General features: G+C 42.2%; 1 protein-coding gene across 7 annotated transcripts in view; it reads right to left on the reverse strand.

Annotated features, from left to right (window-relative positions):
* Positions 1-26,204, reverse strand: part of Epsti1 (epithelial stromal interaction 1) — a 102,435-nt gene that overhangs the window by 64,801 nt on the left and 11,430 nt on the right. For all 7 annotated transcript variants that reach the window (XM_037208372.1, XM_037208373.1, XM_037208371.1 and 4 more), the window contains exons 2-6: positions 15,877-15,935; positions 14,146-14,229; positions 9,069-9,142; positions 8,230-8,313; positions 234-307 (exon numbers count right to left, since the gene is read on the reverse strand). In XM_037208372.1, coding sequence (XP_037064267.1) covers positions 234-307; positions 8,230-8,313; positions 9,069-9,142; positions 14,146-14,229; positions 15,877-15,935 — 375 coding nt within the window. The remainder of the gene's footprint in view (positions 1-233; positions 308-8,229; positions 8,314-9,068; positions 9,143-14,145; positions 14,230-15,876; positions 15,936-26,204) is intronic.

Consider the following 26,204-nt stretch of genomic DNA (forward strand, 5'->3'; position numbering starts at 1 on the left):
CAGAAGTACCCTGGAATCTAACTTATTTACAGGGACAAATTCCTCAAATTGAGTCGGAATACTGCTTATCATTTGACTGCTAGAGAACACTTTGATGAGTATGAGTGTCCCAATCTCTAATTCCATGATTAATATAGTGCCCACAATATAACTCCCCATGTCTGAAAAGTCATCCTTTTCCAGCACCCGGAATAATCCTATAAAGAAACAAAGTTCTGAGAGCATAAACTTACTGTTGGTGATGCTCTCGGAATGCGTCTCTTCTGAGGCTTTCTTGAAGTTGCCTTTTCTCCTCTAGTTTGTTACTCTGAAATTTAAAATATCAAAATGTGATCTGTTATGGAAGATTTAAGAAGAATCACGATGTTTAAGTTATCTCAAACCCCAAAACCCTGGGTTGCCATGGTCCCAGAAATTGCAAGATAGTCTCCCCTCTCATAACCCACAAGCACTATGATGGAGGCCCCAAGATGTTCCCAAAGCTCCCCCTCCCCACCTGACTGGATAAACTGCAGAATCAAAATTTCACATTTTTATTTCAGTTCAAATGATAGCAACATCCATTTTTATGGAAGTGAGTTTGTGAAATATTCTGATGGAAACAAGAAATTCCCCACCAAACATATTAATTAAAAATAATAATGCACAATTACATAGTTTATTCAAAGTGTGTGTGTGTGTGTGTGTGTGTGTGTGTGTGTGTGTGTGTGTGTGTCACACATTCTACCACAATATTCAGGAAAAGACTCTCAATAACCCAATCCAACTCCCTTGTGACTTAGACACTTAAAGCTGTGGAGAAATGGAGTAGCCTGTGTCTGAAAAAAGCCATCCACTTGACTAGAAAGAGTTCTATTTTTTAATTAGTTGTCTAGAGCGCCTCCAGACATGTGACTTCATATTGATATTGCTGTCACCATGGCTCTGGCGCATTTGAGCCTGATTTAAATAACCAAACCCACTTGCTTTTTGCTCACTCTGACACTATGGTCATTTTTTAACATGCCAAAGAAAAATAGATAACATTCTCAAGACAAAGATTAAATTTAATAAGGAGTGGAAACACATTCTACAACACAGGAGAAAAGTAGTTTTCAGCAAGTCCAAAGGAAAGCCAGAAAGCAGCTGGGTTTAAATAAACAACAACAGTAACAAACAAAAAAAATGGATTTTCCCGGAGGAAGAGCTATGCAAGAGTGTAATAGGAATCATTGCTTTTAAATTCTGATTGGGATCTGGCTCCATCACTCAAAGATGGGGAGCTATTCATATTCATTTCATAAAAGTCTTAAAGTACACTGAGCTTTCCCATTTTGACAGGCAAAATAGATGTTTTCCATGTTTTTTTTTTTTGTTTTTGTTTTTTTTTTTAAAAAAGGAAACAAAACCCATAGAAAGTACTCTAGAATCCAGGAAGCAGTTATGCAGCAGCAGACTGTTAATGAAACAGAATCCCAGGAAGGAAATGAAAGAAGAATTTAACCCCAAATAGGTAATGCGTCTAGATAAAGTACTGACTAGTGAGCCCAAACAGGCTGGATTGTGATGATCTCTCCACATCCCTGAGGTGGAGGCACCAATGGATGGAGGTCTGCAAGCGAGCAGAATGTAAACAGGACGTATTGATTAAACCAAGGTCAGGAATCTCCTTAGAGAACGCGGAGAAAGTCACACCAGCATCTAGAAACAAAAGCATGCTTCCTTCATGGAGGTCAGTAATTGAGAAAACCAGCTTTACTCTCTTCCCTGATAGATTCTGACTCATAATGATACACATTAGCCCAATTTACCCAGGGAAGGTCTATTAATCAATCCCTCAGCAAAAAAGCAATGAACAAGTATTTTGTAAAATGGAGGAATGTTTGAGGATTTGAATCCAATGTCTACCAACATAGGAAGAGATTTCTGTATCAGTCCAAATACTTAGATTTAGTCAGCTCACCCAAATGTATGTGTACAAATAAAAATGCAGAAGGAAACTCAGCCAGGACACTACCACTGGCTAAGAGACCTGAATAATTTCACTGAATCACATGTATTCAACAAACATTTATTCAATGCCCTATTATACACATATATTATGATACAATATATTATACTATATTTATTATATGAACAGAGAAGTACCTGTCCTGTAAAAGATATAGACAAGAGAGAAATGAAGAAATTATGTTAAATATGCCAAGAGAGAGGCTCAGAAGTGAAGTAATAATAACAACTTCAGAAGGAGATCCACAGACATTTGAAGTATGGAGGTTTGGAGATTTAGTTTTCATTTGTTGATTTGATTTGGTCTGTTGCTGTTTTGAGGTTTCAACTTTTTGTTTCACTTTCTATAAAATCCCGCGCCCCACAAAACATTCCACTTGCAAGAACTGTGGATGTCACTAAATGTATAAAAGCAAATACATAGAAACTGGGTAGTAATTTAGGTGAGTAAAAGATGGCACAAGAGGGCTTATCACAGGTATTATATGCTAAAGCATAAGATTTATAGGCTTAAAAACAGCCCTGAAATCACAGATTTCACCCCATCTCCATCCCTCAGCCATATTTTAACTCCGCCTTTCTTGCAGCCATTTGCACTCATAGCTGCCCCTCTGTTCCCAGCTCACTTGCACTTCTCGCCTCGCTGCTTTGGAGAGGCTGGGATGCAGACTTGTAATCCTCCTGCCTCTGCCTCCATGTGATAGCTGCCATCAACCTTCTGAAGGGAGCACTTTGGCTTTTCAGAAGTGTGTGGAATCCAGAGGTTGTGTCCCTGAGCACTTAGGAGGGATGTTTTTAAATCCATACATTATACAGCTGTAATTTACAGTAGCATAAAACTTGATGTTTAACAGGGAGATGCTGGCTAATTTAAAATACATCCATAAGGAAATGCTGTTATCTTTCTTGGGCCCTGGTCTCCTGTTGCCTGAATTGGCTTCAAACTTCCTGGTCTTCTTCACTTTACTTCCCAAGAACTGGGATGCACCATCATGCCCTCCTTGGGAGAAATTATTAAACTATTCAAATTTTTAAAATCATTTAAGGAACAAGGTTGACAACATGCTTATCTAATACGTAATTTCTTACCACTGTTTCTTACGTATCTTGTTTACTGGGTTATAAGGATCTGTTGTATGTGTGCGTACTCAATGCAGTTGAAAAATACTGTATGTTTTACAGTTTTTGTAATTTGAATAGTTGGCCATAATGCTCTCCCTTTCTTACATATTGGAAGAGAAAATTCCTTTGAAAGTCTCTTGACAAAAGCTTAGACAAAAATGACCAATTGTTTCCCCCAGACCATTCTGTAGTCTTACAAATTCAGTTACAAGGGAGACTTTGACACTCTAGGTCTTATGATGTCATCAACACACATGACATTTTTAATTTAAGTCATATACATATATATTTATGTATATATATACATATATACATACATATTTCTATTGAGAATATCGTTGCTTGTCATGTCTACACCTGTACCAGACAAGTACTAGAGACAGAAGCCAAGCTTTACTCACAAAGAAACAAATAAAGAAAAGATCCAGAGGGTTCATTTTCTTGGTCTGATGGGCACAGCATCAGTGCTTTTTAAAGCAAAAACTCTGTCTTGTTCAAGTGAGTATTAAAATTAGTCCATGAACTCACATTTCAAATCAAAGGCTAAAGAGAAGGCTTTCAAGAAGTTGACCATGATGCTTGGGGTAGAGTAGTTGAAAGTAGGTAAGAGTACAGCAGTGTGATTTGTTGAGATGAGAAAATTAAGTAAAAAGTCTATGCTGAGCAAAGAAACAAAAAATACAAAAGAGAAAAAAATGGCAGGGTGGGGGGCGGGGCTTAACCAATGAAAACACAAGGTCCCTGAAGGAATGAGAGAGAGGAGAGAGTGAATGCAGATGGAAGATTCCAGCATAGCATCAAGAAGAGACACCTTCTTATTCCTCTTCAGATGGTTTGGAGATGGAAGCGGCAAAGAGCTAGACATCATAGTGCAGGCCTATAGTCCAGCAACCAAGAGGCTGAGGCAGCGAAATCAGCAGTTCGAAGCTAGTTTGGGCCATATAGTAAAACTGTCAAAGAACAGAAGGAAATAAGGAAGGAGGGGAAAGGAGGAGGAGGAGGGAGAGGAAGAAAGGGGGAGAGAAGGAGGGAGGAAGGGGAAAGTAGAAAAGTAACAAAGAGTAAAATAATAGAAAAATAAGGATGGTCACAGCCTAATGGCCTTTATTTCGATGATGTAGTAGAGGACATTCTATTTTGAAAAGGAAAGAAAGGAAAAGAAAGTGAGCAAAGGCCCTGGTGATTAGGGCCAAGCACACAAAGGAAAACTAGTGGATATTGGTCAATGTTAAAATTTTAGCTGAACTGGAAGCCTGGAAATAAGACATGGCCAAGAGTGCCAAGTGCGTTTTCCCTCCAGCAATTTCACTGATGTGGGCTTCACAGACGTGAAATCACTGACCCCATTTCATCTGTGATAAGTAACAGTAAGCTTCTCTTTGCCTTCCTTGCAGACTAAAATCCAATGAAATGAAAGACTATAAAGCCTTTCTTTATACTTATAACTAGGGTAGGGCACCTTTACCACAGGCTAAGAGCTAGGGCTGGGCATGGTGGTACATGCCTTTAATCCTGGCACTTGGAAGGCGGAGGCAGCATGGTCTATACAGTGAATTTCAGGTCAGTTAGAGTAGCACAGTGAAACCAAAAGTAAATAAATAAGAGCTAAGCACTGTGCTTAAGACTTTGTACATTTACCCTTCAGTTCTCCTGTCCTTATTATTGAATCCATTTTATAACTAAGGCAAATGGATCCCAGGCAAGCTAACAGCCCATACTCTTAATGCCTGTGTTCCAGAGATACCGTTCTCATTCCAACATTCATTAATGAAAGCATTTCAACACCCAAAGACATATTGCCTGTTCCAATGCCACCCCAAAGAAGTGCAGAGTGTGAAGAACCATATTTCTCAGAAACCTGTGTGGCTTGAGAGTGTACAGAATTGGAAATAATTCCCAGTTCAAACAACGTTCAGGTAACTTCATGAGTTTGAATTTTGACCTTAAAGCCATTAGTCCTTGCTACTACTTGCCTTACAGAACTAGGAGGCAACAAGTATGATGCCCTAAAAATAAGTATATGAATATATTTACATCTAATATGCATAATTTATATTCTACTGGTTTGTTCCTACAGCATTGAACAGCATTCAAATTACCTATGTTTCTTGGGGTCTATAAAAAAGCAACGACTTTTCTTGATGCAAGTGACTTTGGTAGCTACAGCTTGAGGATCAAGAAAAGGCTTTAGATGCCACTCAAATCTTTAGCTGTTTTTAACACTTTCCAAAGTTATGATGATACAGGGAAATTGGGATAATTAGATGGAAGGATCTGGAAAAGACATAACACTGTATACTATTTCAAACTAAATAGATAGTAAGGTAAGATGAATCCAAGGGGTAGGGAAGGTCTTTAACATGGAGGTGGAAGGTTTTCATTTTTCAGGTTTGTGAATATTGTGAAAGTATGGAAAAAATCAAGTGAGTATTTCATCAATATGATTATGAACAGGGTATGATGGACATTTATTCTCAGAACATTCAATTTAGCTGAAAAAAGTATTGTAGTGACCTATGAAAACCTATTACTGTAGTTTAGATATGAAGTTGCCATTCAAAGGCTGATATATGAAAAACGTGATCCCCATGGCAAGCAGTGGTCACTGTTGGGACTTTGAAGAAGTGACTGGCCCATGAGGACTCTCCTTAAACGCATACATCGATCCACTGATGTACTAACAGGTTACAATAAGAAAGATACCTTGCAGGTGTCTTGGGGATTGGCCAGACTCCTGGGTGGCAGTAGCTTCTTGGCTCTGCCTTGGCTCAGACTTCCTGGCCACTATCCACCTGCCAGGGGAGGAGGGCAGAGTTGTGCAGGCTGGTGTCCGTGCATGCATTTGCTGTGCATTTTAAAGACTAAGTGCTCCATAAGCATAGTCATTATCACTTCTCCCAGCCATTATCACACTGGCAATGTGGAATATGTCACTTCTGGAAAGCGAATATCCACTCTTCGGTCTGACACAAGCCACTAAACCAGCATACAGAGCCATGAACGGTCACAGATTTATACTCAACAGAAATATTTCACCATATTCAGCCAGTGACAGTGGAAGCCAAGCAGCCAGATAAATCAAGACTCACTTAAATTAATACTCCACAAAATTTTATCTGCACAGGAATCAACTCAGGAAGCATGGCAAGATGCAGTATGCAGTACGTCCAAGTGGGTACATTAGCAAATCCCAGGTAATGCCCATTCTTCTCATTCCCCTTCTCATGAGAAAGGCTCCAGAGCCGATTCCTCTCCATCACTTTCAAATTTATATCATAATTATCAATTTAGAAAGGCTAATCCAATTAATGTTTCAGTGCCCAAAGACTGCTGTGTCTCTACAGTGGTGGTGTGACTTAGAAGAAAGCAGAATCAGAGTTTCACCCACGCATTAAGAACGTGTGTTATGAAGCCATGAAGAAACGAACTATAAGCAACCCACAAGCCAGCCAATTACAGGGACAAAATGACACTAAACATGACTTAGATGCAACCACAACAACAACAAAAATTCTTCAGGTTCTATTAGTCTTTAATCCGTCCCTGGTGGTGTTTTCCTTGGTCCCACTTGAACGTGCAGGCAGACTGGGCAAGATGTGCTCCGTCCCTACAGGTACAGACCAAAGCTCCAGCTTTTCAAGTGGGAGAGAGGAGGAGAAAGCAACAAAGAACAGAAGTGTAGTAAAAGAGAGAACCAGTAGAGATCTTTTGTGTAATAGATAGCCAACTGGTAGTGGATCGGTGGATCAAAATTTATAAGTAAACTACCTGTGCTTTTTATATACATTTATATCCAATATTTTATTACAGTTTGTATGTACAAGTCCAGGCTCAGTGCCACCTGCATCTCTATGGCAACAAGTTGCTCTTGAACTTTGGAGGTGGTACTTGTAGAATCATTTTACAGGAAGAGTTTTGAGAAAGTTGGAAGCCTATCCAAGGTCAGACAATAATGATAGACTTTCCAAGAATCTAGACTGTTCCCAGGCAAAAAGAGAATTCCTACAAGGAGAGAAAACCTGTATTCCTGCCCAGTGTTCCATAAGCCATTAGCTTTTGGCTTCCTTAACTTTAACTGCTAAAAACATCTGGTGGTGGTACATGCCTTTAATTTAGCACTCAAGAGGCAGAGGCGGTACGTGTTTCTGTGTGTTCTAGGCTAGGAAAGGCTACATAGTGAGACTTTGTCTCAAAAACAATCAATAAATAAATAAAATAAGTAAGTCTATTGCTTAAAATGAGGGGAGGGAAGGGGAGAGAAAGAAGGAAAAAGAAAATAGAAAGGGAGAAAGAAAGAGAGAGAGATGAGGAAGGGAAGGGGAGAGGGAGAGAGGGGGAGGGAGGGGAGAGAGGGAAGGAGGGAGGGTAGGAGAGAGGGGTAGAGAGAGAAACAAGCAGGCAACAGCTGTGTTTTTAAAAGGCATCTGCAACAGTATCACACACACACCACACACACACACACACACACACACACACACACACACCACTTCTCAGAACCATGAGTCGGCTCCCTGCTCTCAAAGACCCCACACTAATCCTTACTTTTCAGGCCTTTGAGGAAGGGAAGGGGGTTGATTATACCATCTCTGTATTGTTTCTTGTTCTCTAGCAAACAAGCATTTGTAAGAGATTTTCCCCAAGCTCTGGATGCTATATCAAAACAAAAGCATGGCTGTCAGGTTGAGAAAAGTCTGACATACTAAATAAAAGACCAGCCTATGCTCTTTCCCAGTGGTGAAGGACTGTGTTCACCTTCACCAAGCTCACCCTAGAAAACGCTGTATTTGCATACAAATATAACAATGGCCCACTGACTTCTCTCTCACTTGTGGCTTTGCCTTCTGGCCAAGCACACTGCTAAGAGGTGCCCCGGTGGGTGTGGTGACTCCGAACCCCAGCTCTGAGGCCAGTGTGTTGGGCTATGAAACCCAGTTACCTAATTCTAGCTGAGGGCCACCGGGCACCTTATCTTCCCTCTCTCTGCCGCTTCTTCATTTGCACAATTGGATAATAGCCACCATCTCAGATTCCAGGGAGGGTTAAAAGAGAAGGATGCAGACAGTGTCTAGAAGAGCGCTGACCTCAGCCAACGTCAGCCCACCCCCTCCACCTGCTCACCTTCTCCCTCTGGATCGCCTTCATTTGTTGGAGCTCAGCTTCCTCAGCTTCCTTCCTGATTCGTAGAGATTCATCTCTCTTTAGCTAAATTGTGTTGAGATTACAGAGGACAAAAAAACAGTTACCATTTTTTCAGTCTGAACTTGTGGAACACAAAATTATGATGAAAGGCAAATTACAGTATTGTTTGTGATCTACCTCACCATGATTATAGGCTGTTACTGTAAGCCACTTAGATCTCAGAGAATGGCCAGACTGCTTTTCCTGCCTGAGAATTTCAGTGTTTCTTCATGGGTCTGTCTGTTGGTCTGTCTATATCTCAAGTACACGCTCTCTCTCTCTTGCTCTATCTAGCTCTCATTCTCACTCTCTCTTTCTCTGTGCATGCGTGTGTGTGTGTGTGTGTGTGTGTGTGTGTGTGTGTGTGTGTCCATCCATACACACAAGAGGAGAAAGCAAGTAATTTTCAATTATAAAAATCATATTTGTTGCAAAAATCACTCGTTATCTTAAATCATTTTTGTACTACTTTTATCACTAGCTTGAAATAAGCAAAACCATTCTCTGGAATGAAAACAGTAATCTTAAACTATAATTAATACATAATTTAAAGGACTATCTTTAATCAAAAGACAGGCTTAGTATGCATGGCTTGGGTAAGACTTCTAGATACTTTTCCTTTTTCTTCTCACTTCCTGGCACTTTTTATTTGGAGAATTATATTTTGCAGTTGATTTGAAGGTTTTATATTTTGGGTCACTGTGTTATTTCATGGTTATGTGGAAATGTTGGTACTGAAATTTGTTGCTGAAATTCAACTAGAAGAAATGGATTCTGACCTTTTGCTGGTATTTAGATCGCATCTGTTGGAGCTGTTGTTTCTGCCTGGCTTCAGATTCAGACTGGCTTCCACCTAAGGAAGATAAATAATAAATAAATAGCCGTAAAAGTAAAACAGGAGTATTAAGTGGAAATGCCAGCTGTTGAGTACTAATTAATGCATGGTAAGTCTGCATGGTAAGTGTGAGTTCAACATTTTCATATCCCTCGACATCAGAACACAGCCAAAGTTCTGAGTGGTGGCTACTTAAAAGACAATGGATGGAAAGATGAGACCTTGTTTTTTGCTTTTTGTTTTTTCCCTGAGACAGGGTTTCTCCATGTAGTTTTGGTGCCTGTCCTGGATCTCACTCTGTAGACCAGGCTGGCCTCCAACTCACAGAGATCTGCCTGGCTCTGCCTCCTGAGTGCTGGGATTAAAGGCATGCGCATCACTGCCCAGCTGAGACCTTGTTCTTTAAAGGATGATAACACTAGGGTTTTCAATCATTCACGTTAAAGTACTCACCTAGATTGAAATCATATCTGAAGGGCCACACTAGACATTAGGTAATATGGAACATTCCTCTTGCTTCAGGTTGGCCATTCCTTACCCCAGTAAAGACAATGACCAATAAGGCTTCAGTTGCTCTTCTTCCCCTACCTCTGCTGCCCTATGTTCAAGCAGGGAACCCCCCAAACCCTCAGGATTCTTGACACCACAGATGTATGTGCTCTTTATAAACCACTCTTTTCTTCTCAATATTTTATTAGTTCCTTGAGGGTTTCATACAAATTTGTTTTGATCATATTCATTTCCCCTCCCCCAACTCTTCACAGATACCCCCCTCTTCCCTACCCACTCAACTGTGCATCCTGTCTAAATTCTTCAAGACTAATTTGTGCTGCCCATAGATTCTTGGGTGTGTGGTCTCCCACTAGAGAACAGTCAGCTTACTGAGGACTACATGCTTAGAGAACACCCTGCATACACACCTCCCAGCAGCAGCTAACAATTGCTAGTGGCTCCATGGTGAGGGGTAGAATTGTATGTCCAGCTCCCCTCTCCATGCTGATGCTTGGTCTGGTGTTGTGGAATACTATTTTAACTATGTAAAGACGTGTTCCATTTGTTTATGCTATGGAATATTACTCTAACCTGTGAAGGTGTGATATAGTTGCTTCTGCTGCTTTGTTAATGGATGTAAAGATGTGCTGCATTTGTTTATGCTGCATTTATTTAATTATGTAAAGATGTGTTGCTGGTTCACCTTGCTTGGCTTAGGCACCTGATCGGTCTAATAAAAAGCTGAATGGCCAATAGCTAGGCAGGAGAGGGCTAGGTGGGGCTGGCGGGCAGAGAGAACAAATAGAGAACAGAGAACAAGGATGAAAGAGAGGGACACGCCAGGGGCCAGAAGCCAGGCAGCCACCAGACAGACACCAGAGCAGGGAAGTGGGATACAAAGAAAGAAAGAAAGAAAGAAAGAAAGAAAGAAAGAAAGAAAGAAAGAAAGAAAGAAAGAAAGGAAGGAAGGAAGGAAGGAAGGAAGGAAGGAAGGAAGGAAGGAAGAAAGAAAGAAAGAAAGAAAGAAAGAAAGAAAGAAAGAAAGAAAGAAAGAAAGAAAGAAAGAAAAGTTAAAAGGTCCAGGGCAAAATGTAGATAGAGAGAAACAGATAAAATAAGAGTTAAGGTAAGGCCGGGCGTTCATAACTAATAATAAGTCTCTGGGTCATGATTTGGGAGCTGGTTGGGGGCCCAAAAGGAAAAGCCTGGTACAGTCTGGCTTGAGCTTACACAGCTGTTGTACATACTGTCCTGACCACTTTGAGTTTATATGTGCAGCTTCCCTGCTGTGTCCAGAAAGATGTTTCCTCATAGTTATGCACAGACTTGAGTTCTTACACTCTTTCTGCCTCTTCCTCTGCAATGATCCCTGAGCCTTGGGAGGAGTGCAGCATTTATTCCATTTAGACTGAGTACTCTGAAATCACTTATTCCAGTCTTTTAAATAGTCTACCTAGTAATTGTTAGTCCATCATGCCATTTACAGCTCCCCCCCCCTTTTTGGTATTCAAGACAAAAACAAGGACTTACAATGATTTACGATGATTTATTTGCTCCTACTCTTAAACCAGAATTATCTGGGGCCAGAAAGCCTCACAGCTTGACAATCAGCCTAAGAGCTGTCGCTTGGTGATTTCCCTGTGTTTATACAAGCTTGGTATTTATGTTAAAAGGACTCCTTTCATGGGCTGGAGAAATGGCTCAGCAGTTAAGAGCACTGGCTCTTCCTACAGAGGATGTGGGCTCTGTTCCAAGCACCCACATCACAGCTAACAACCGTCTGTAACTCCAATGCCCGGAGATCTGACCCCGGCTTCTGGCATCCACGGGTGCCGCTTGCACGTGGTGGTGCACAATCATACGTGCAAGCAAGACACCCACATACACAAAACAACAATAAATACATTTTCTCATTAAAAAGAGAGAGCTCTTTGCAATAATTCTCTGGCACTTTGGTTACTAAAAGTGTCAGCTTTCTTTAGGAGTCACTGTCTCAGAAGTTATGTGAAAACAGTTTGCATTTACAGAGGTTTTTATAATTGATCTGATAAAGACACTGAAGGTAGTTTTCTTCTGAGCTACATGAAGCCAGTTTGGTTGGCCCCTTCTGTTGGGAAAGATGGGAAAGAATTGGGAATAATAAAGCTTTATTGCTATTGTCACACTATTCTCTGTAGTTCTTACAATCATCACAAAATTTTAAGTGATAGAGACACAGGCGATAAATTAAGAGTCAAAAAAATGGAGGAAGCCAAATGTCTAAGTATTTTTTAAAACATTTTTTCAAAACTCATTTTAAGGGTTAACACATTTTATAATTTGCTTTTCAAAAGCCACCTATCTCCCAACAGAGACACATACCTGATTATTTCTAGATACTTCTATACTAGTTGGTTTTGTATGTCAACTTGACACAAGCTAGAGTCATCAGAGAGAAGAAGCCTTAGTTGAGGAAATGCCTCCATGAGATCCAGCCGTAAGGCATTTTCTCAACTAGTGATCAATGTGGAGGGCCCCTCCATTGTGGGTGGTGCCATCCCTGGGCTGGTGGTCCTGGATCCCACAAGAAAGCAGGCTGAAGCCAGGCGGTGGTGGCTCACACCTTAATCCCAGCACTTGGGAGGCAGAGGCAAGCAGATTTCTGTGTATTTGAGGCCAGCCTCGTCTACAAGGCAAATTCCAGGACAGCCATGACTGTTGCACAGAAAAACCCTGTCACAAAAAAAACAAAAACAAAACAAAAAACAAACAAAAAGAAAGCTGGTTGAGCAAGCCAGGGGAAACAAGCCAGTAAGCAGCACCCTCCATGGCTTCTGTATCAGCTCCTGCCTCCAGGATCCTGCCCTTGAGTTCCTGTCTTGCCTGCGTTTGGTGATGAACAGCAACATGGAAATGTAAACTGAATAAACCCTTTCCTCCCCAACTTGCTTTTTGGTCAGGCTGTTTCATTGCAGCAACAGAAACCCTAACGAAGACAACTTCATAGAGCAGACAGGCAGACACTGAGATCTTGCTCACTTTCTGTGGAGGCTGTAAAACAACAGGGGCCAGGCTCTCCAAATTCCAGAGTGAGGTGGTCCCCAGGCCCCGGAGAAAGATCCAGGAGGAAGAACTAAAAATCAGTTTAAAGAATCTGCTCAAGAAAATCCCTTCAGCCTATAAAAAAGAGTTTGCATGAGGAAGGCTGGGGGCTGAGGAAGGATGTCTCCCTAAGTTCCACCTCCTTCTGTGTTTGTGTTTGGGAAAGAAAGGTTTCACACCAAGATGACGGAGGGGTTTAATGAAAACCACCCTCAACATGAGCTTCTGGGAGGAAAGGGGATGCTGAGAATCCAAGCCTAAAAGCACAAGTCCACAGTCGGATAGGTCCTCAAGACGATCTGGCTGACACTGGGCAGAGTTGTAAATCTGTAATCCCAATACTAGGGATGTGAAAGCCAGTCTCAGGAAAGACTAGCCTGGCTGTGCACCGTCTCAGATGGCACCTCCGATGGCCTCTCTTCCTGAGTTGGAGGAGAAGGGACACAACAGTGTTATCTTCACTATCAATAGTGTGGATCTCATGAAAGAGTACACATCCCAAGTCACCCTGGAGGTGACCAAGTCTGGCCCGTGCCTAGCACTGAGCACTACTTGCTGGAACAAGACTGTCTCAAAGGACAAAGGAAAACAAACAGTAATTTCTTACTTCACCTCAAAATCATGTCAAGAAGGACACGTTTGAACTGGGCTCCTCAAGTCTGGCTTGTTCTGCTACAGGCAAATATGCAGAGTGACATCTATAGCTCTATTACTTCCACTCATTCAGAGGTTTCCAACTTAGCTTTACATTGTTCTTATTTCTCTCGGACTATGGTGGCAGTATCTTTGTATGAACTGGAACTGTGCTAAACCTTTATGTGCCAAGCTTTGGCCATGAAGAGACATCAAGACAGGAAGCAAATGGCTCCCACTGGGGGACATCCCTTCTGAAGATCCCAAACCCCACACAGGGGGTCTAGACAGTCCATCACGCCAGCAACACCGGCTCTGCCAACTCAGATGTCCCCAGCCCTAGCATGTAAACCCGAGTGACATCTCTCTTTGCACCCACAGCTGGGTCCCCAGCTCCCTCTCATTTTGCTTTCCGAATTGACTCTCCCTTCGCGTTCGCCACATTAGCATCTAACTACCGTGATGAATATGCTGTGATGGCTTCTCCTCACAGCCTGACGATGCTGTGACAGGGCATCTGCAGCGCCCCAGGTAAGCTTTCTTCAGAGCTGATCATCTAAGAGGCTCTAAATTATTTGCCAATTAAGCCATCACTTTATTCCCACACAACTGTGGCAGGTGCATTGGCTCCTTGCAGAATACCAGAAACAACCATCTACCCGCGCACTTCAGTGTTTCTTGTCGGAGGGGTCCCATCTCCAGCAGTACACACACCCACAGAACAAGCCTTGCGAACGAAGGACGGCAGACACGGCAGGTCTCAGTCGAGGCGAGTGACCCTGCCTACCGGCTCTGGCTTTCCGTTTGACACTCACCCAGCCGCTGTGGCACCAAGTGGACCGGTTTGGCCCGGTTCTGCTGCTTCCACCTCTCCAGGTCTGCCAGTTCTTGCTCAGCAACTAACCAGGTGAGAAAGAGCAAGTCATCAATTGTCAGAATTTGGAAAGAAACCCGGCCATCCCAAACATCAAAACTACTAGCAGAGAGCAGTTCCCGAGTCTCCAGAACCAGAGGACAAGATGTCCAGGCAAAAGATGCTTCCTCCCAGCCCCACCCCTGGAGGAAGGCTGGACCCACCCCATGGCATTTCCCAAGTGTCTGCACAGAAGGTGCAAATTTGAACAACAGCTAAACTCCTACTAATACAGAGAAGTATAGTTTTCCCTCTAATACCGACATTCTGAAAACCTCATGAATTATTTCTAAAGGTTTTCTATAGCAAATGTGTACAAAAACTAGAATATTCATATGTCAATAAGATCCAGGTAAATATACATCCTCAAAGAATTCTGGTGCCTGTATTTGCTTTATTTTGAATGTTTCCCAAGCGGGCTGCAACTCTGGAGAGGGAGACAGCACTGCGCTTTGGCACCCCTGTATTCTTCATTGACCAAATATTCAGGGCTCGAGACAGCAGGGGGCGCCCGCGAGATTTTAGTGCTGTTGCTCCAGCGTAGAACCTGATCTCTGTTAGACTGGCTTGTCCCAAAAGACCATTAATAAAAACTTCCAAATTAGTAAAAGAAAAATTCTGAAACACTTCAGAACCCCAGATGATTTTTGACTCTTAAATCCCTGTTAGAAATTTGAACTCGCAGCCTGAAAGATGTCGGCACCTCGGGGTTCTGTTGGGTAAATGCCTGCCGATCCCATAGTCAACTGCAGATCGATGTCATTTGCTATAGTGACTCATTGTGCCACCCATGTTGATACTTGACGAGTGTGGTCCCTTTAGATAATGACTTTCTTGGCTGTGCCATTATGTCCTCATTAGTCACTGCATTCCCTAACAATAACCTAATAAGGGAGAGCACAGAATTCCAGAGCCAGCTGCACAGCCTGCCATGGACAGGCACACATTGTCCTTGTGAGCTCAATGAATGTTATCTCTCCCAGCAACTAAAAATAATGCTATAGCATTAGAAGCTTTGTATTTACGGTGCCTTGATTAAACCTGATGCTTGTGCCTGAAGTACAAGGCACACAGCAAGAGATTCAGATGTGGTCCCTGCCTTCTAGGTTATTATCTAGAAAAAAAAAGTGATTATACAAGATAAAACTGTGGAGGCTAGATTAACTGTTACAGAAGTGTGGGAATACAGAGGCTAAAGAAAAAAGTCCGTTAAGGGAAGATGGAACATATCAGAAAAGGTACAAATTACTTATGATCTTTTTAATATATAGCTTGTCTGTTTCAAAGGTATTCATGGCACCATTAAAATATCACCAAGTTGCCTGATATATCCGGGACCAGATCCAAACAATAACAACAGGTGTGAGGTTCTTTTAAACCCAAGAAAAATCCAAAACTTACACTCACTCATGCCATGAGTTCTGTTACTAATGTAGAGAAACAAACTTAGAAGGGCTAACAATAGAATAATTTTACAAGTATAATTAAAACTGCTAGGGTTTTTTTTTTTTTTAAGGCCTTGGTGAGATCCAATGAATCTCTATAAATCATAAAATAAAAATACTAAAAAAACCAAAACAATTATAAGGCCAATGAGAAGCACTGTGAGTCTTGGATGAATGCGTGTGCATACTTCTCTGTATCTTCTGCCTTCGACTTGCATTCGGTGCTATCAAGGTGTACGTGCCTGCACTGGAATAAAAAGAAGAAAGTGGTTATCACGACCAATTCCTAAGGCATCTGACAGTATGAATAACCTTCTTTTTTTTTTTTTTTTTTTTTTTTTTTTTTTCAGACAGTTTCTCTGCGTAGTTTTGCCCTTTTGACTCATTGTAGCCCAGCTGCCTCAACTCACAGGATCACCTGCTCTGCTCGAGTGCTGGATTAAAGCGTGCGCACACCGCGATAACCTTCCTTAAGAGCTCTGTTCTCCGCTTCCTTCCAAACTAGCTGCAGAACACGTGGACAGGGTCAAATAAACAAACACAGGGCAGTGGGTGTGACTAGTTCCTGCTGAATTCCCTCACCACTGGTTCATGGTAGGCGGGGCGTGTGGGACATCTCTCCTCTAGGTGGCGCTTGGGAGTCACCCACTTTAAGATTGATTTTCGTCCTCTTGTAACCCACTTTTGGAGGAAAAGGAACACCAGGAAGGACATCTGGTGCATTCTTTGTTCAGACAAACCAGAGTCCAAGTCTTTTGCCATGCAGCCACATCCTCTTTGTGACCCACGTGACTAGCCCACTAGTCTGTTTCTTGTTTTTAGGTTTTGATGCTTATGAGCCTTGATCTCCTGGGCTCCTCATTCTCCTGGGGACACAGGTTGAACATAATCAGGAGCCCAGAGAAGCAAGGACACTGTGAACATGGGACTCAAGGAAATGTTGTAGAATATTATCTTAAGGTGTGTTACTTTTGTTTGTGTTGCGTTTATTTAACTCTGTGAAGCTGTGTTACTGTGCCTGTCTATAACACCTGATGGTCTAGTGGCCAATAGCAAGGCAGGAGAAAGGACAGGCAGGGCTGGCAGGCAGAGAGAATATATAGAAGGAGAAACCTGGGAGGAGAAGGGCTCGGGGCCAGTCACCCAGCTACACAGCAAGCCATGGGGTAAGAGTAAGATTTCCAGAAGTCAGAGAACAGAAAAAGCCCAGCGGAAAAAGATAGATGGGTTAATTTAAGTTAAGGAAAGCTGGCTAGAAACAATCCAAGCTAAGGCCAGGCATTTATAATTAGGAATAAGCCTCTGTGTGTGATTTATTTGGGAGCTCGGTGGTGCCCCCCCCCAAAAGAGTAAAAAAGGCCAACAACAAAGAAAAATTCTTTTTTTTTCAGTTTTATCTTTGTTCTTTAACAGGTGAGGTACAAGTGTGTGTGTGTGCCCTTGCATGCGCTGATACACTTCCCTGTGCATGCATGTGTGAGGGTCTGAGGTTGGCATTGGTGTCTTCTGTTTCTTGTCACCTTATTTTTTGAGATGGGATATCTCACTGAACCTGGAGTCCTATTTTGACTGGACTGGCTGGCCAGAGCCTGCCCCCCCCCCCATCTCTGATCCTTCCATATCCCTCCCTTGTGTCTCTGGGGTCAGAGACACACCCCTCCATGCTGGACTTTCCCCCTGGGTACTGGGAATCCAAAGTCAGGCTCTCCTGCCTACACAGTAAGCACTGAGCCATCTCCCCAGCTTCTTTCTTTCTTTTTTTTCTTTCTTTTTTTTTTTTTTTTTTTTGTAAGTAAAAATATTCCACACGAGATACAGGAAATACTGAACTCTATAAAACACAGTGGACCTTTAAGGGCAGAGGTAGGCTTCATTGGTATGTTTTTCAGATCCGCGCCACAGTGCCTGGCTCACAGCGGCTGTGTAATGAAGTGTGGGCTAGCTGAAGTACAGTGTCACAGATCCCAGCTGTGAGTCTGGGCCGGGGTGGCTCTTTTTGAGCCGGGGCATGTGGTCCCACCAGAGCACGAATACTTCATAAAGTAAAACTAAAAAGTACAGTAACAGACTGGGGCATACATATGGGTGCAGTTTGGGAGAAAATGCTGTGGATAAATGCAACCATCTTATAAGTATGGGTTTAAAACAAAACCCCTAGATGCTCTTAGAAGTCTCTTTTCTACCTGAGATGTCCCATTTCTAAGGGCAAATTAGCAAAGACAGAACAGGAGAGGCCAAAAGTGCTGATTAACAGAAGCCATTTTTCCTTATCTCATTATTTTCCTAGCTGCGAGCCTTCAGCCTGCTCCTTCCTGGACTTTAATTTCAGACTTGTAATGTGAGGTGTGCAACCACCTTTGCATGCAAATGGGGCTGCTGGGTGCCCAATTACCTAATGTATATCAGCAGATGGTGCATGGGTAGCCTAGCATGCATACAACGTTATGAATACAGAATTAGGAGACTGCCACTGGAAATTAATCCCTTATCTGTTACATAGTCTTTGTTCACCCCGAGAAAGACTTTTCACTCCTCAATTGCCAGTGCTTTATAGGAACTTGGGAGCTGCAATTCTGTGAGTAGTATCTGGAAGCTTCAACATGATGCAATGGTGAGCCATTCTACAGAGCCTTAAAGCTGAAATGCAAGGCACTGGATTTAAAGGCCAACTGTGAAATTGCTGCACCGTCCTCGGTGCCGAGACTGTGATGTAGAGTCCAGGCTGGGGATTTGCCTATGCTGCACATCAGCAGCTCTTAACCTTTACCATACATCAGAATCACCTGGAGGGCTTGTTGGCAGGCTTGTTAAAGGGCAGAATTTCTGATTCAGCAGCTCGGGGGTGAGGCTCGATAACACGCATTTTTTAAAAATAAGTTCCCAGTCGATGTTTGCACGGGTTGATCTTCATCGTCATCTTTACAGGATTGAAACTCTCCTAGGAGTAACACCTCCTGGACCCATCCGTAAGGGCATTTCCAGGAGGATTAACTAAGGAGGGATGACCCACCCTGAATGTGGACGGAATAAAAAATGGGGAAGGAGAAAGCATACGGAGAGCCGGCATGCACCACTCTGCTTCCCGGCTGCAGACTCCACGTGACCATCTGCCTCAGTTCCCACCAAGCCTTCTGCTTTTACTTCTACCTTGACAGCAACAGGAAATGCTGCCCGAGGTACCACACTTGAAGAACCACTGCTGTAGATTGTTATACCTACTATGCTGCCGGTATGGTTCATCCCCAGTGAGACCCATGTTGAAGCTTTTAATCTCCAGTGTATGAGTGTTGTGGGGGGAGGTCTTTAAGAGATGTTGGTTGGACATGCTCTTACAAGGGACTAAGGGATTAATGCCATTCTCACAAAAGTGGGCTGGGCATTGCAGGACCAGATTAGGTAAGAAGGAGTAGTGTTTTGAGAACTCAGAGCTAGTCACCTCTTGATCTTCTTCACGTGTCTGCCCCCACTTCCACTTCACTGTTTCCCACAGCCCAAAGGTGTGTAGGTGTTGGTACCATGCTCTTGGGACTTTCTAGCCACCAAATTTGTGAACCAAATGAATTTCTCTTTAAAAAAAAAAAAATGCATTACCCTTCTCAGGTATTTTGTTATAGAAACACAAAAGCACTAAGAAACTGTTTTAGGATGTTTTGATATGTTGAAAAGATAACAAGGGTCATGCACAGTGGTGCCCATCTTTAATGCCAGCACTTGGGAGGCAGAGGCAAGTGGTCTCTGTGAGTTTGAGGACAGCCTGGTCTACACACCGAGTTCTAGACAAGCCAGGGCTACATAAAAGACACTGTCTCAAAGACAAACAACAAAAAAAATTTAGAGATTAATAAATTTTTTATAAATACCCAGATAGTAAATCATATACTAAAAAAATCACTAGATTAACTAAACAATGGGGCTAAGACTCAGAAGTTGGTACTTTTGACCCACACCAATTAACTGTAGCTGATTTTTCAACCAAACATAGAAAGCATAAAATATGGCTATTTTCTTTACTTCACCCACCACCTCTATATGAACTGCTTGGCTCGGCACACTAAGTAATGACACTTTCATGCATACCTGTCGTTGTGCTTTGTTCTGATTCATTTCCCTCCTCCTCGACATCTCCTTTTACAGCTCTTTCTCTTCCTTTTTCCACTCACTCACTTGCTTTGCGTCATTGTTCTATGTTTTCTAGTTTCCTATTTCCCACTTCCCTTAAAATTTCTTCAGCTCCCATGTTCCCCTTTCTAGTTTCATGACCTAAAAACATACATATATAGACATGCATATATGGATAATTTCAAATCTAGGTTCTAGATAGGAGAGAAAATTGTAGCATCTGTCTTCCTGGGCCTGGCTAATTTCATTTGATTCAACGATTTCTAATTGAACTCATTTTCCTGCAGATGTCTTGATTTTTCATTATGGCTTTGTGAACTCTATTGTGTATATGCCTCCTTGTTCTTTCATCTGTGATGAAAACTGGTCCCACTTCCTGTAACTTCAGCCCTTGAAATACATCCAAGCAATATGAACACTTGCCTGAGTATCTACTACAGAATTACTATGCTAGAGATTTACCGGGCTTGGGAGAGGTGTCAAACCCAGACACCAACCCCTTCCAACGATCTTAAACTTTAGTTAGGAACAATTCAAGAAACCAGCATAACTCGGCGACAAGACTATCCAGACAAGCTCTAGGGGGAGATGACTTAGGCAGTCAGGGACCCAAGCAGAGGAGATCTACGAAGGAACCCAGAAGAGCAGCAAACTTCAAGGAAGAGGACTGCCGAGTTGAAGACAGGGCAAATGAGCTTGCTAAGAATGTTTCACAGAGAAACTTCCAGCCTTCTTATTACTGAAGAGAGTTGGAGGGGAACATCTGTTTACAGAAGATTGTAGCTTACAGCATCTAATCTGACTGAGTCCAGTGGCAGTACAGTAGCATCTGTCAATCACAGAAGACATGAGACTACTGGGTCAGAGACAAAAGGACTCCTAGTCCACGCACAGAAAACAGTGTGACCCGATAGGGCTGTTCCCATCTTTCTCTCTCTCCGGCTCCAGGTCCGAGGAACTGTCCTGAGAACAGGGCCGCCCACAAATGCAGGATGCTGTGTGTGGTTGATAGTACCCATGTATCACGGGAGGGGATAAGAGAGAAGGGATGAACTGGCCCTGAAAATAAAGGATTTGGATCAAAAGCGTTTTAGCCTAATTCTAACACTGGTCCTAGTCATGCACATTTTATGTGAGAGAATGCCTTAGCAATATTTTATTGGCTGAAAATGCCAAATCAAAAACATATGAATATAAGAAAGCACCGCCAAATGATTCAGCTTTTCTCTCCCCTTTTTGCAGCAGGAAGAGGAGCTGAAGTCTAAGGATATGCTTTTTATTTTTAATATTGAGTGGCAGAGTGCAAGGCCCTGACAGATCAAAAATATTCATCTCTTCTCTCTGAACTTTTTTGACATGAATAGCAAGTATAATTTATTAATGTTCTCAACCAATTAGTTCCCACCCACAGCAGACCTTTGCCATTTTAGCTTCATGGCGTTCCTTTCACCAAGTGGATTCTGGAGGCGCTGATCAGGCGAGCTCAAGCGGTCTCCATTTAGCATTCTGGTCATTTCCTAATGAAGCAACATCTTAGCTGCCGAAACAAATATATATTTTTGAAAATGAGTTTCCTTAATTATCTCATTGAAATTTAATGAAATATCTGTTGGTACGATTGTTCGCAATTCACAACAGCACAGTTCTGTGAGACGGAGTGGAGGGCCCAGGAGACAGCAGGCTAAACAAAGTCCAATATCTTTTCTACATCATTTTTAAAAAGGGCAGGAAAGGCGGGAGATGGCTTAGGGAGAAAAGTCCTGCTGTGCAAGCATGAGGTTGTGAGTTCAGATCCCCCAGAATCTATGGGGAAAGTCCAGAGAGGCAGCCCCAGTGCTGAAGGAAGTAGAGATGGGCAGATCCCTAGGGATTGCTGAGCGGCCAGCCTAGCCAATCAGTGAGCCCCAGGTTCAGCTATGGACCCTTTCTCAAAACACAAAATGGAGAAGCAGCTGAGGGAGATATGGGCACCCTGGCCTCCACAGATGTGTGCACACACATTCATTCATTCTCTCTCTCTCTCTCTCTCTCTCTCTCTCTCTCTCTCTCTCTCTCTCTCTCACACACACACACACACACACACACACACACACACACACACACACACAAGCACATATACATACTTGAAAAAATGACTTGAGCAAAAAGATGTGTAAGCCATGTTTCCACTGTGAGGGCTCTAGTCACACAAGGGCATCTCCTATGTAGACTTCTCGGCTGTTTTCATGACATCTCATCAATAAGCACTCTATTAAAAAAAAACTGCTATGTGCAAGCTGTGAAAAATAGATTGGCTGTTAAAGGTGTTACACACATATATCCCCTGGAGTGTGCAAACTGTACCAGATGTAATTTAAATTTCTAATTAAGACCAGCATTGGTTTGGTTGAAAAAAGAAATGTACTGGATAGCAGATATTCAGGAAGAGATACATGAGTGAATTACAGGCAGCTTCAAGCTGAATAGTAGATGTGTGGACTTTACCGTCCGGTCGAAACCTGGCTTGATGCTATATGGATGTAGGAACTAAAAAGGCTAGCTCAAGGTTAACATGCAAAGTCCTCAGAGCAAGACTGGAAGCCTTCCTTCCCACAGCATCATCTCATGACAGAGCATGTGTTAAGCAAAGCCTTGAACATAGAAGCAGGAAGGGAGGGAGGCATAAAAAAAAAAAACCCATGCACCCAGTTTCCTGGATGGTTTGGGGGCCCTTTTCTCAGCTCACTCACTCACGTCCACTCCTCAGAGTATCTTGGTCCTGTTTTAATAGACTCTCATTTCTATTCCATGCCTAACTTGACAAGCATGACTTCTCTCCATCCTCTGGCAGCTGCCATGATTATTATCTTACCCACACTATGGTTTTCTCTTAAACTCTAAAAACATTGTCCAAGAGCTTTCTTTTGAGTTCATTCTAAGTTCTTTTTATTAATGTGACTAAGAACCCCAAAAATGAACCTCAGTTTCCCTTGTGACTGTTTTTCATAGTTCAAGAAAATCTTAAATCTCGGATATAATTGGCAACGGGGAGAACGACCAGGGGGATGAAAGGCACCAGATAGTTTTATGGGGTTCCATATTGGTTTTGTTATGTGGCCTTCAGTGTGGAGATACGAAGCTTATTATTTTTACTATCTATTTTACATTTTTATTTTTATTTTATGTGTGTGGGTGTTTTGCATGCACATAAATACATGGCCTAGGGTTCCCGTGTCTTGATAAGATATGACCAGTTTGCACAAGTTAGAAAAACACACCCTACTAGAGAGCTCATTGTTGGATACATATTTTATGCCTACAGTATTAATTTAGCTGAGGCAATCTGGGCAGTTAAAATGCACAGCTACAGAGGGTAGACCAGAGATGGTATGTTGCTTCCCTTAAAAGCATATGTCCTAAAATGTTATACACTAAAAAAGAAAGCTAGCAAGAACAATTGACCATAAAGATACAAAGAACATTCACGAAAAAAAATAATACTGTACAGAACTTCCACCTTTGAGAGGCCAAAAACCAAGATGAGATTGGGACCAATTGATAGGTAAACTAATAAAATGTATAAAATTGCTTTCTCAGGAAAAATTGGAAGAAATTTGTGTTTTCAGAACATGGGTGTCAGGTCTGAAATTTTGATGTAACTGTTACAAGCGACGAAACGAGCCTGTTTTCACTTCCGGGACACAGACAGAAGACATGAGATTCCAGGTCAGAGACAAAAGACTTCGTTCCTCTGCAGCATGACCAGGAACTCTTTCACCTCAGCTGTCTGGCCTTAGGTCCCATGGGGGCAGTGTGGTGAGCATGCACCTGGTAGGCTTGCCTTGCAGCTAAGACATGCTGTACTTTGGTTTTTCTTGGTTTTATGAATCGGGGTCGCAGGATAGAACTCAGCATGGCCTTGACCTCTCAATTCTCCTGCCATAGCTTCCCCAGAGACTGGATATCAGGTACATGCCACCACACCCTAAAAGTCTACCATTGTTACGGTGGGTCTTAAAACAATCTGGTCTTTGTCCTGGAAAGAGTGTACCTGTCTCCCAAGGTTTGTTAGATAGGCAACCCTAGAAGCAGCCTGGGTTAGTTGGTCAAAGTAGTGTGTGAGTTAAATCTCAGATCCTCAGGAGGCTGGATGATCACTTCAGTCTAGGACTTCAACACTAGTTAGGAAATACAGCAAAATTCCCCCATCAAAACAAAACAAAAAAGTACAGAAAATAGGGATCTCAAGTTAAAGGTTGAAAAGAGCAGGAAACTGGGGCAAGGCTCTTGTCTTAGGATTTCTATTGCTGTGAAGAGACACCATGACCACAGCAACTCTTGTAAAGAAAAACATTTCATTGAGGCCTTGCTTACAGTTTCCGAGGTTTAGTCCATTATCATCATGGTGGGATATGGCATCATGCAGGCAGACATGGTGCTGGGGTAGGAGCTGAGAGTGCTACATCTTGATCCAAAGGCAGCAGAAAGAACTCTGTGTCACACTGGGCATCCCTTGAGCATAGGAGATCTCAAAACCTACCTCCACAGTGACACACTTCCTCCAATAAGGCCACACCTCCTAATAGTGCCACTCCCTATGGGGGCCATTTTCTTTCAAACCGCCATAGCTGTCTTCTAAAGGATAACTCAGTGGAGCAGATGGCAACTGCCTGACAGCTAGTTACATGTCAAATATGCTACGCATTTCTCCTTTTTATTTTCATTCAACTTAAACTTAAGACTCTTCAGAATCCCGGCATCTAGTGATATACATTTCAGTTCATGCAAAGAATACTGCAGAGTAAAAAAATACTTATTTTTAATTTTGAAAATCATACGTAAGACAATGTAGAAAAACAACTTTAAAAGTCACCCCTCTGTCTCGAAAAAACAAAAAAAAAAAAAAGTCACCCACTTCTCAAAGATTGCAATTATTGTTTTATCTGGCTGAATTTCCATTTAATCTATGTTCTCTACTTTTTTGTTGTTTTCATTTGAGACAAATTTCATTATGTTTTTAACCCTGGCTTCATATTTACCCTGTAGCTCAGGCTGGCCTCAAACTCCCAAGCGCTAGAATTGATACAAATGTACATCAGTACACCCAGCCATGCTCTCCAGTTTGTAGTCCTATTTTAAAGTACATTTTCTACCTTATTTTCCATTTTAAATGGTTTCTCCATTAAATTATACATACCATGCTTAATACTAAGTGGCTCCATAAGTATGCCCTAACATAACAGCTGTTTCGTTTGTTTCAAACATTCACTGTTATAAAAAAAAAAAAAAAAGCTTTGCACAAAGCACTGTCCAGCAGATCCTAACAGTCCTCTGGAATCAGCACTTGGGGCCAAGAATATGACCCCACTTAGATTTTCTTCTGTTGATTGGTCCCTGACTTGCATTGCCAAAGATCTAGGTCATATGATTGGTCTCCACTCTTCTGCCTGATTCTCCTCAGCTTTCCAACCAGAAGAGACGTTGGCCCCTGCCAAGGTGCATTTTCACTTCATCCTAACAGCACTCCCAAACTGTCCAGGCTGACAATGTGCCTGGCTGAGAGTCTACAGTCTCCAACCTTTACAGCTAAGTGTGACCACACCATTCATTTGGGACACTGGCGTATTAGTAGAAGTATCGAGCAAGATTTCTAGGACCATGTTGCTAAATGGAGATAGACAGATTAAGCTTTGGCTTGCATTTCCCTTCCTGGAAGTGTTGAGGGGAGAGCTGATGCTCAAATAGCTAGTCTGCCCTCTGACTACCACATTGGTGCTGCTCCGGCCTTATCCACTTCATAGGTTAAAATTAAAAAAAAAATGCTTCAAATAATTTCAGGGTCCAAAAAAATATGGGTCTACAGGTAAAAGGCCTGCCACCTAAGCTTGACAACCTGAATTTAATTCCTGTCGTCCACAGTGGAAGGAGAAAACTACCACAAGTATCCCTGACCTCCAAACATATGCCATGGCATATGGGTGCCACATTATACATATATGTAATACATACATACACATACCATGATAATACATTTAATTTAAAAAAACAGTATCAGAAAGTAACAGGAGCTGGAAAAGTGGTTTTGGTTCTCAGCACCCACAAGCAGTGTCTCACACCTGCCTGTAATTCCAGCTCCAGGGCATCCGATGCCCTCTGTAGTCTTCTAGGGGTACCTGCACACATGTGATATACACACACATGTACATGCACACATACACATACATTTTTTTAATTAAAGCAAAGCAACAATGTTCTACTATAACTGCCAAGTATTTGTATCAGTCCTAGTCTAGCTACCTTTGGGCATATTTTGTAGGAAAAACCTAAAGTTTTGTTTTGGAATATATATGAAGGGGTCTGTTTTGCATGTAGTATTAAGTAGATATACTATATATTATGGCTGCTTTGGGTACTAGAC

The sequence above is a fragment of the Peromyscus leucopus genome, chromosome 9, assembly GCF_004664715.2.
Source record: "Peromyscus leucopus breed LL Stock chromosome 9, UCI_PerLeu_2.1, whole genome shotgun sequence".
NCBI lineage: Eukaryota > Metazoa > Chordata > Mammalia > Rodentia > Cricetidae > Peromyscus > Peromyscus leucopus.